Raw genomic sequence first — 12010 nt, 5'->3', positions numbered from 1 at the left:
TCTGTGAGGTACTCAGTAATGAGGCATGCTGTCAGAATCGGAAACAATTCTACTTTCCAAGACCTGTAATCACCCAATTTGAAATTCTCCATACTGGCACTATGTTGAAGAGTGTGTAGCATGCACAGAGGTGAAAATGGGAATTTACTACAGGAATCCTCAGTTTATGATACGTCATAATCATGCACCTGATAATGCCCTTAGAGATACTCTTTTTGAAAGTTGCCCTTTTTTCATCTCTACCCACCATCTCTATTTGATTTCCATAGTCTTTCATTTCCACAGAAGTTCACTCTCACCTCTGTTCTCTCCGATGCAGAATATGATTGTTGTTTTCTTATAGCCCAGAGCCTTTTTGCTGAGATGAGTATACAAACTTGACAAAAGGGGTGGTAAGATAGTGAGCTGTGATGGAGTTCTATCTTCTTTCCTAAATCACCTGCGGGGGTCCGAGCCAAATTGTAGACCCAAGGAAGATCTCACAGCTTCGAAAAAGAGGTTAAAAATGAAATTAAACCTTTCAGAGGCATGTTATACTCTTGCCTATTTTAGGAACTGAGCAGGGCTCCTGCCTTTCACTTTGAAATTTATTTTTAAGGTCCTTTCACTCAAAGTCAGCAAGAACAAGCAGGGGTATTGATAAAGGCTTTGAAATAAAAGCCAATTAATAGGCTTTATGGTTGCATCAAAATATATGCATATTAGTACTTTGAGTCAAGAGGATTGAGCTTTGGCCGTACTTGGCTATTTCCTACCATTTCTGCCGTCCTTCCTTCCTTTAAAAAAAAAAATCTGTGAGTCATTTTGCCTCTTCTCCAGTTTGTGGCTGAACTAAGTGAGGTAAAGGTGCTAGGGGTTGAGATGAGAGAATGGCAGGTCCTTAGGGTGTCCTGGACCATTTATGTGTTTTAGAGGCAATGTCTGGAAAATCAACAAGAAGAAACTATAATGACTATTCTTCTCAACTCCTAAATTAGAGTGTTCTTATGGGGCCAGTCTGTGGGGTCACAAAGAGTCGGACACGACTTAGCTCCCGAACAACAACAAATATGAGGCACTGAATGAAATATGGGTCACGTAGACTACGTAAAATCAAGATCACTCTGAAAAATCAGATTTTCTTTCAAATTAAAAAGATGACCCCCACCCCCACCTGCCCAGCTCTGGGGCTTTCTGCTGTGCCCCACTGGGGAGGGCTGGTTTAAATCATACCCTCAGAGCCCATAGACCCAACCAATGGGAAGGCCACAGAGAGGCTAAAGGGCCTGAATTTCAAGAGCAAAGCTTGTCATCCAATTCAATAGTGAGCTCCAACCTTTCTTTAGTCTCCTACCAGTTTTAAAAGGAAAAAAATATTTTTTTTCTATTTCTAAGCTTGAAGAATGGGCACTTAAAAATGCCTCATGTCTTCTAAGACCTAGCCACATAGGGACTAATTTAAAATAAATCAAACGAAAATAAGGATCTGGGGACTCCCCTGGTAGTCCAGTGGCTAAGACTCTGAGCTCTCAGTGCTGAGGCCCTTGGTTTGATCCCTGGTGGGGGAACTAGATCCCACATGCCACAAAAGACCCTGTGCAGCCAAATAAATAAATAAAAATAAATATTGAAAGAAAATAAGGATCTGGAAGCAGACACTGAGATCATGTATGAGGTAGTGGTGTGAAGGGAACTCCAGCCTCTCCCGGTGGCCAGCCCCTTAGTTCTGGTCAGCTCTCCTAACAAAGCCACTTCGTGAGACCCAACAGGTCATGTGTTCTTTGCCAGTGTTTCCCCTCTAGGTCTCTTTTTGCACACGGCTGTGTTAAGTGCATACATTTTGTAATGGCCTGCCTGGGCGCTGGGGGAAGGATGACGTAAGCTGTCTACATTTTCCATCTTACCATTTTCTGGACCTACCTGCAGACCTGAGGTTACATTATGCAGATGATAGGACCAGAGGAAAGGATGTGCTTGAGGATAAAACAACAAAATCCCCCTAAAAACAAAATTTTAAAGAAAGGCATTCTGAGGCCAACAAATTGGTTTTATTTTTCCTTTAAGACAAAAACCTTAAAAGGACTGCTCATCCTTTCAGACACACAGAATTGTCCGACCGTCATTCTCATAGCTTCAAGACTGGTTTCCATAGGAGCCATAGTGTCCATAACTGCTGCACCTTACTGGCGCAGTGTTCATGGAGGAAAGCAGCCATTTGGGAATGCTTTTGGCACATATACCCCAAGATTCGTTTTTGTGGTGGTATAGTAGATGCATTTACTTACTATTTGTTGGAATTTCTAACGCTGTGCAGGCTTGATGGGATACCACGTGTTCTTTGAAGGTGGATGTCCTGGAGGAGACCTGGCACATAGGGTAACAGGTGTCCATCCTCAGTATCTGACCACTCTGCTTCATCTTATGTGAAAACAAAAATGTATACGCATTCTCAGAGAACTGCATTCAAACCCACCACTCAAATGCAAACTGATATCATTTTTAAATGATTTTAAACAACGTGTTTGTCACATCTCAGGTCGGTTGGTGTGTGTTGCCTGCGACTTTTTAAAAGGTTTTAACATTCACGGAAAAAACTAAGCAACCATTATCCCTATGGAACTTCCAGAAGCCCACAAACACTGGTCTCTCATTGGCTAGCTGAGTGTTTACTACAGCATCGTGTGCCAAGAAGGAGTTGAATGTGGATTTGGAATCAGGCCTGGATTTCAGTGGTTATGTTGTCATGTCCCCAGTCTGCCTGATTCCCCATGCAGTCTTGGCTCCCTAAACAAGCAGTCTGTCGATCAGTTGTAGTAGAAAAAGGACAGCAGCAAGTTCCTCATTTAGAAAGTTTCTTACCTGTTATCCTCCTTCTACTAAGCAGTGAAATGCACAGAAGGCACTCATACACTTTTTGCCCCCAGTCACTCACACGGAAACGTTGTGGTTTTCTTAGTGGCCATATTTGAAAGCTCCTTCCTTATGTGAGATGGTCTAGGCTTAATGCTGTAGTTCCTTTCAGGCAGCAGATGTTTCTGATGGAAAAACAAGTTTTCACTGTGTCCTTTTCATGGTAGTGCGTGCTAAGTCACTCATTCGTGTTCAACTCGTTGCAACCCTATGAACTGTAGTCCACCAGGCTCCTCTGTCCCCGGAATTTTCCAAGCAAAAATACTGGAGTGGGTTGCCATTTCCTCCTCTAGGGAGTCTTCCCAACCCAGGGATCAAACCCTCATCTCCTGCATTGGCAGGCAGATTCTTTACCACAGAACCATCTGGGAAAACCCTTTTATGGTACAGCATATGATAATCTTTGCCAATGAATTTTTTTTTTTTCCCCAAACAGATGGGTGAGAGAGTTTCTGAATGAAGAAAACAAAGGTCTCGATGTTCTGGTAGAATATCTATCATTTGCGCAGTATGCAGTAACGTAAGTAAAACCTGGCTTGTTTCCTTTAAAATTTTATGTGGTCACAGAAGATGCAGCTCAGTGGTAAAATTAGATACCACACTGAGGGGAAAAACCCAGAAGCAGATGTGGTAAGGCTTAAGGAGGTTTGTTTCTGTTCAAGTAACTAAAAGAAAATCACATAATTGTTGGTAGAAATGCTTTTACGGCAAAAATAAACCGGGAGTAAGATCACCCTTAGAGGAGTCCTTATGTCAAAAGAAGTGCTTTCTTTAGGGCTCAGGTTTCATATGTTCATATGGCAGAATACTCTAGCAATTATTGGAAGAGGTATTATGGTATATTATTGAGTGAATAAAGCAAGGTACAGAAGAGTGACTCCTTTTTTATTTAAAAAAAACTTGTATGTGTATGTTTGTATGTGCTAGTGAATACAGAGAAAATTAATGCAGAAATAGATACTAAACATAGTGGGAGTGGAGGAAATGGGGTAAGCAAGAGGTTAAATGTATATATATTTGTATTGTTTTGACTTTTCCTTTATGGGGGTAAAAAAGAAAAAATGGGGAAGAGCAGGAAAAATTGTACTATTTCACCTTGCTTTTGTTGATTCACAGTTTTCTCATTTGCTAGGCTTCTGGAAAGATTTACAGTAGGAATGAAAAGTGTATGTTTGAATGATGCATTCTTTTCTCCACTTTCCCTCTTTAATTGAAAACTATTCCAATATCCAGAGATGGACACTCTCACACACACATATTAAGGAAATAATACTGTATTATTTTTAATTTTATTGGAAGGCATTTTGGCCTACATGGTGCTTTTTTTTTTTGGTCTCAGTTCTTCTTTTTAAAGCAAGAACTTGTTTTTTTATTGCTCCACTTTAAGATGTAACCATGTGTTATCTTATAATCCTCATTACTTCCTTGAGAATTGGTGAAGAGAAAGCTGTAATTATTCCTGCCTTGTTGCTGCAGAAACTAAAGTGTTAACTGAAACTGGCTTGATGAGTTTCAGTTTTGATAGCTTTATATATGATATGGACTATATTAAGAAAATTCAGCAGATAAGTTCTTATCTTCATGAGAAATTGTCTTCTGAAATATAATGCTATTGTTTATAGCATACTCTTCCAAAGGTTGTTTCTTATCTACCCCTATTACATCGAAAACTGCTAATCTCCCCTACATTTCATATTATATGGCAAAATGGAATAGAAGTATTATCCTGTTGCATATTTTAAAATCTAGAAGAGTATTTAATAAGGAACTAAGGAAGGACTAAGAAACTTCAGGAATAATGGAAAAGAATTGTGTACTATTTGTAATATGTTTGCTATAATCAACCTTTTACCCCATCACATCAGAGCTTGTAAACCAGCTTTCCCAAATGCATCTACTTATAAGACCAGTGGGAAAAGGTCATGCTTCTCCAAGGGAATTTTTCTAATTTGAAGCCCAAGAACAAAGACAACAGCAACAAAAAAAATAAGAACTCAGAGCTTTTAGTTCCTAATCTTCTACTTTTTTTAATTTTAGAATTAACTTTACAGTCTTTGCTTATTAGTCTTATTTTTGGTTTAATTAGAAAATTATATGTAGATAAGTAATTTACGTTTTATCCTTTCTTGAAACTAAATGGGCTGAAAAAATTTCTTGCTATTTCTTAGCATGTGGCAGTTTTCTTTCCCATGTAATGTGAAACAGCAGATTCATGCAGCCTCCCTAAAACAGGAGCATTCACCAAGTTGCGTGTTTCCTTTTTCTGCTCGGTGAGGGGGTGGGGGGATGAGCTGAAAGGAGCATAAGGATGCTGAACGGCTGAACATATGGGGGCTGCAGAGTGACTTAGCACGAGTCTTAATGACATGGGTGATCTTAGGATGCCCCTAGGCTTACTTTCTCTGATGTCAGTTATAGGCTTCTATTTTTAATATTTAAGGATCAGTTTGATTACTCAATTCCACCTCTTTTCTGTTCACTGGTTTCTGGATCCTAAGGAACAACAGAATTGTTAGACCCATTCAATGACTTTGTGCATCCGTCTCTGTTATCTGGATTAGAATTTAATAGATGGAGAGTATCACTTAGTTTACAGATGGTTGTTCTAAGCAGATATTTTCTTTTGGCAGTCATACTTGTATAAAAAGTCATACTTGCTATTTCCAATATGTGTTATTGATATTTCTTCCATGATAGCCTCCAAAATCTTACAGATGATACTAATTAAAGCTACATTCTGTTTATTTTCCACCTGATCAGGTGTTCTTGTTGGAACTATGGCTAGAAACCATTGACGAAATATATTTTTGAGAAAGTAAAGCTACTAACTTTGGCAGGGGAAAAATGCATAGAACACAGAGGCCTGTGTGTTAAAAATTTGTTCCTAAAATTATACAGGGATGAGCAATTTAGCCATTTATTCTAACATGGTTAACATGAATAATAACCTCAAAAATATGCCAGAGAAACAACAGCCTACTTTAAAGAGCACCACACTGGGGAGAGATTCCAAAATCAAAGCAAATTCATAACTTTGCAAGTAATGTATCACATATGGTTGGAAAAGCACATTTGCCAACGCACTAGGGGGAAATGCTCAGTGAAAATTGATGGGTAGGAATAAATTAGTATAAGCCTAACATATTGACTCGTTAAAGCAAAATGTAGACAGCTCTAAGATCTTCTTTCCCTATCCCACCAGAGCTCATTAGTAATCAGTAAGTCAGCAAGCCTTATAATAAGATGCAGATAACACATTCCTAGTTGTCATTCTGTATTTCTGAAGCTAACACATAGTCCATGGAAATTCATTTGTATTCCATTATCAGTTTTCTTTGTTTGCAAAAACTACCCATATTAAGGTGCAGATGTGTAATTGGAAGGAGCAAGTTTTACACATCCATATGTTTGTGTGAATCTGAATTAAGTCTTGAGTGGCATTTCTCTTTTGTTTTAGTTTTGACTTTGAAAGTGTGGAGAGCACTGTGGAGAGCTCGGTGGACAAATCAAAGCCCTGGAGTCGGTCCATTGAGGACCTGCACAGAGGAAGCAACCTGCCTTCCCCCGTGGGCAACAGTGTATCCCGCTCGGGAAGACATTCTGCCCTGCGGTGAGTGCCTGGATTTAGGAACAGGCGGGTTTGGTAGGATACGTTGAGACAACTTCTGTTGAGGATCCTGGGCTGTGTATGTATCACTTGTATCTTGTCCCACAACACTTGTGTTATCAACGATTCCAAATGCGGATTCCTACGGGAGTTCATGGGATCATCTGTTGGGCAATGCTCAATGCCTTTAAGTAGCTCGCTGCAAATACTACTCTTTCAGCACAGAAAGAAAATTCTTCCAAGTGACACAGCAGAGCAGTCTCCGTAGACAGATCAGTTCCTGAAACCCAGGAGATGCTCACATCCTGGGCTGTTTCCTAGGTAGAGTCAGCACATTGAGATCTGAGAATCTCAGGAACTCCTTATTGTTATTTAAACCCTGCTCCTTCCTCTCTTCTTCCTGTGGTAACTCAGGTGTGTCTTCTGTGGGTTGTGTCCTTAGTCATAGGTGCAGTGATTATTTTTATTAAAGAGATGCCTTTAAGCATTGTTCCTTGGGTGGGGTGTGCTCTCCAATGTCAACCTTCCGTTTCCTCCTACAGATTCCTTCTCCTTTGGTTGAAATACCACCTTGCTAAGGGAGGATGGGGGATGAACACCTGTATTACTGCTGAGTATATCACTGAAATTGTACATTCACTCATACCTACCATAGAGCTTGGTGGGTTTTTGTCATGGAAAGTTAAAGTCTTTATAAATTCAGTTCTGCTCAGGATTTGATGTTTGAGTAGTATGCTTCTTATCAGCCATGCAGATTTTCCTTGTTTGGAAATGCCAAAAATATTAACAGCTTTGGAATTATTCAGTAAAAATAATGAAGAATTGTATGTCAATTCATCTCACGATTTTTGCAATAGGTCAAGGGCTATAGGACCCTGGTGGGCTGCTGTCTGTGACGTTGCAAAGAGTCAGACATGACTGAGCGACTAGGCATAGCACACGTACAAGTCTCCCAGGTGGTAAAGAAACGGGTTGCCAGTCTTGTTAATAAACCTAGAATTGACTTTTGGCCCCCCCCACCAAAAAAAATCGCTTGCTGATGCAGGAGATGCAGTTTCAGTCCCTGGCTTGGGAAGATCCCCTGGAGAAGGAAATGGCAACCTACTCCAGTATTCTTGCCTGGGAAATCCCATGGATAGTCAAGCCTGGTGGACTATGTATAGTCCATGGGCTTGCAAAGAGTCAGATACAACTGAGCGCGTGCACGTGTACACACAGGCGTGTGCACACACACACACACACACACACAGGCTATATAACCTGCTAGTCTGCATCAGCTTAACATGTGGACAGAGGATTATGTGGGCTGATTGGGAAGTTGAAGGAGGGCCAGTTGTGCCTGAAGAACTCCCTAATCACTCTGTAACCCAAACGGAAAGTCTTCCCATTGATACAGGTATAATGATGTGTAAGGAATTTAATTGACAAAAGTACATTTTTAATTTGCTTTTTCATTGTTTCTTACCTGGAAAGTATCATATACTGGCCAGCTACCATCTTAACAAGAAGTTATTTATCTTTAACTGCAGGATAATTGCTTTACAATATTATGTTGATTTCTGACATACATTAACATAAATCAGCCATTGGTATACATATGTCCTCTCCCTATAAATCCTCCCTCCCATATAATTCATTTTAAATTGGAAAAAAAAGACCCAAAGTATACAGAGAGACATGATGGAAATACTGTTTTGAGAAACTTGGGAAGCATTATGACATTTCTGGTTGGCAGGTGTGTTGACCACATAAGAAGCCAACATTGTGTTCTTTTATTTGTGTTTAAACAGTTTCAGGCTCAGGAATGGAACATTTGAAATTCCTTTGACTCCTTCAGTTCAGTTCAGTTCAATCACTCAGTCATGTCTGACTCCTTGCGACCCCATGAATCGCAGCACGCCAGGCCTCCCTGTCCATCACTAACTCCTGGAGTTCACTCAAACTCACGTCCATTGAGTCAGTGATGCCATCCAGCCATCTCATCCTCTGTCGTCCCCTTCTCCTCTGCCCCCAATCCCTCCCAGCATCAGGGTCTTTTCCAATGAGTCAACTCTTCGCATGAGGTGGCCAAAGTACTGGAGTTTCAGCTTTAGTATCAGTCCTTCCATGAACACCCAGGACTGATCTCCTTTAGGATGGACTGGTTGGATCTCCCCTTGCAGTTCAAGGGACTCTCAGGAGTCTTCTCCAACACCACAGTTCAAAAGCATCAATTCTTCAGCACTCAGCTTTCTTCACAGTCCAACTCTCACATCCATACATGACCACAGGAAAAACCATAGCCTTGACTAGACGGGCCTTTCTTGGCAAAGTAATGTCTCTGCTTTTGAATATGCTATCTATGTTGGTCATAACTTTTCTTCCAAGGAGTAAGTGCCTTTTAATTTCATGGCTGCAATCACCATCTGCAGTGATTTTGGAGCCCAAAAAATAAAGTCTGACACTTTCCAGTTTCCCCATCTACTTCCCATGAAGTGATGGGACCAGATGCCATGATCTTAGTTTTCTGAATGTTGAGCTTTAAGCCAACTTTTTCACTTTCCTCTTTCACTTTCATCAAGAGGCTTTTTAGTTCCTCTTCACTTCTGCTATCAGGGTGGTGTCATCTGCATATCTGAGGTTATTGATATTTCTCCCAGCAATCTTGATTCCAGCTTGTGTTTCTTCCAGCCCAGCGTTTCTCATGATGTACTCTGCATAGAAGTTAAATAAGCAGGGTGACAATATACAGCCCTGACTTACTCCTTTCACTATTTAGAACCAGTCTATTGTTCCATGTCCAGTTCTACTGTTGCTTCCTAACCTGCATATAGTTTTCTCAAGAGGCAGGTCAGGTGGTCTGGTATCCCATCTCTTTCAGAATTTTCCACAGTTTATTGTGATCCACACAGTCCAAGGCTTTGGCATAGTCAATAAAGCAGAAATAGATGTTTTTCTGGAACTCTTGCTTTTTTGATGATCCAGTGGATGTTGGCAACTTGATCTCTGGTTCCTCTGCCTTTGCTAAAACCAGCTTGAACATCTGGAAGTTCATGGTACACGTATTGCTGAAGCGTGGCTTGGAGAATTTTGAGTCCTTCATGGGCTCTCCAAAAAAAACAAAAAACAAAAACCAATATAGCAATAAATTTCATGACACTTGTTGACTTGAAGCTTCAATTTTTGTTTTTTAAACAACGTGTATCAGTGTATTCCAGGTCTAATGGATTCTAATTCTGTATTTGGTCATTTGATAGCATCTCTAACTTGTAAAAACAGCAACCAGAGGTACAGGCATATGCAACATATTGCTTTTCACATACCAAAAGATTGTTGGGCTTCCCTGATAGGTCAGTTGGTAAAGAATCTGCCTGCAATGCAGGAGACCCGAGTTGGATTCCTGGGTCAGGAAGATCCACTGGAGAAAGGGATAGGCTACCCACTCCAGCATTCTTGGGCTTCCCTTGTGGCCCAGCTGGTCAAGAATCTGCATGCAGTGCAGGAGCCCTGGGTTTGATCCTGGGTTGAGAAGATCCCCAGGAGAAGGGAAAGGCTACCAGTATTCTGGCCTGGAGAATTCCATGGACTGTGTATAGTCCATGAGATCACAAAGAGTTGGACACAACTGAGCGATTTTCAAAGACTGTTTACATATATACTTTTTTTCTCTCTTCCTTCTCCTTGCTCTCTCCCCTTTCTTTTCTCTGCTGCCTCCAGTTTTTGACTTTATTTTTGTTGGTCTTCTTTTTCATTCTTCCATGTCATTTCTGATCATCATCTTCTCCTCTCTCTTGCCCTTTCTCATCCTCCTGTCTCCTCTTCCTCTGGTTCCATTCATCTCTCATGTCACCACCAGATTAGTTTCTCTTCCTGAGTATCTTCAGTTCAAATGCCACCAGAGCTGCTTCTCCCCTTGTTGCCTCTGGAGCACCTTCAGTTTACACATTGATGACAGGGTTCAAACCGGAACATCTTGTAAGTCATGGATGACAATGACAGTGACACCCAAGAGAGCTTGTAGTGTGTGACAGTGGAGCGTGGTACCTGCTCTCTGTGTTATAGTATGATAACTGCATGGCTTCATTCCATCACCTCATACTGGGATAAAGCCCAGTACCTTTTAAACTTTGATTCTTTCTGTTATCATATTATGATTCTTCATTTTAAGAGTTTGAGCCTTCAAGCAATACTGCATTTTAACTAATATTACAGGTTTGTTTGTTTTTTGACTGATAAAAAAGACACTTAGTCACATTCTGTAGACGATTTATTCTGGTATCTTTGTTTGATTAGAATATGTCTTCTGTATCCAAATGCAGATTTTAGTTTTCTCATCCCCATCCCCAGATAATAATGTAGATTCAGCAGTCTTATCCTATATCACTTGACAAAAGGGTTGGTTAAAAACTTGGAGGAAGAAATGAGATTTCAAGAAATTTAAAACACTTCATATATATATAAAAGACAATAAATGTGGCTTGATTGAAGAAAAGGAAAAATGGTCTACTTTCAAAACAAAATTCTAATGGTGCACTCTCCTTTTCATATTTAGCCTTTTAAAAATACTTAAAATAGATGGTTAAGCATTTTATGACATGACATTCACCTGGAGTTGTATCAACTTGTAGATTCTGTACTATCATAAGTTTATCAGAGTAGCCAGTTGTAGAAATGTTTATTGATGCAATGGAAACCTTGAGTGTGCTGTCTCATAACCTTAGAGTCTGGTGTGCCTTCAGTTAAGATACATTTCTGTTACTGATCTAGCTAAATTAAATGATGTCTTTTATGCATATATGGACACTAGATTTTTTAAGGCAAAGATTGCATTAACTCAGATGTAAGAGAAAGTAATTTTTGAGAATGTCATGGTTAATGCCACTAAACTTAAATAAGCTGACTTCCCTGGTGGCTTGGATGGTAAGAGCAGCTGCTTACAATGCAGGAGACCCAGATTTGATCTCTGGGTTGGGAAGATCCCCTGGAGAAGGAAATGGCAACCCACTCTAGTACTCTTGCCTGGAAAATCCCATGGACAGATGGAGGAGCCTAGTAGGCTACATTCTGTGGAGTTGCAAAGAGTTGGACACGACTGAGCAAAATCACTTTCTTTCTGTAGTTAATAAATCAGTATTACAAGGTTTAAAAGAAAGTGGTGGAGCGTTAGGAATCTGGAGGGAAGATCAGATTTAATCTGGGACTTTGAGGGATGGCCAGAGTTGCTTGTCTGGGTGAGGAAAGGCTGTTGCAGGTAGAGGTAAAATGAACGAACATGGGAAGACCAAAATCTTACATCAGAGATCAGATCTGTTTGGGATAGAGGGAAGATCCTGCCTCTCTGGGACAGAGGTTCTGTGATCTTTGCAGTGGGATAGGACTGTCTAATGGTGACTGGGTCATAGACATACCAAACTGGGAAAGCCTTGCAGGTCACCCTTACTGACCTTCCCACTTAAAGAAAATCATGATCCCATATTTTCTTTAATATGTATTAACTCCTACTTACATATCTTTCTAAGATTTCCTAGAACATAT

The 12010-nt window shown here is 40.3% G+C and overlaps 1 protein-coding gene across 1 annotated transcript in view; it reads left to right on the top strand.

The window, feature by feature from the left end:
- The window catches only part of FMNL2 (formin like 2), a 326704-nt gene that overhangs the window by 231549 nt on the left and 83145 nt on the right, over positions 1-12010 (top strand). Inside the window, exons 5-6 of the mRNA XM_068967074.1 lie at positions 3326-3409; positions 6347-6499. Of these exons, the coding sequence (XP_068823175.1) occupies positions 3326-3409; positions 6347-6499 (237 nt within the window). The remainder of the gene's footprint in view (positions 1-3325; positions 3410-6346; positions 6500-12010) is intronic.

The sequence above is a fragment of the Capricornis sumatraensis genome, chromosome 3 (genome assembly GCF_032405125.1).
Source record: "Capricornis sumatraensis isolate serow.1 chromosome 3, serow.2, whole genome shotgun sequence".
In the NCBI taxonomy this organism is placed as follows: domain Eukaryota; kingdom Metazoa; phylum Chordata; class Mammalia; order Artiodactyla; family Bovidae; genus Capricornis; species Capricornis sumatraensis.
Note: the sequence above shows the minus strand (reverse complement) of the source record. Positions and strands in the feature narration are given on the sequence as shown.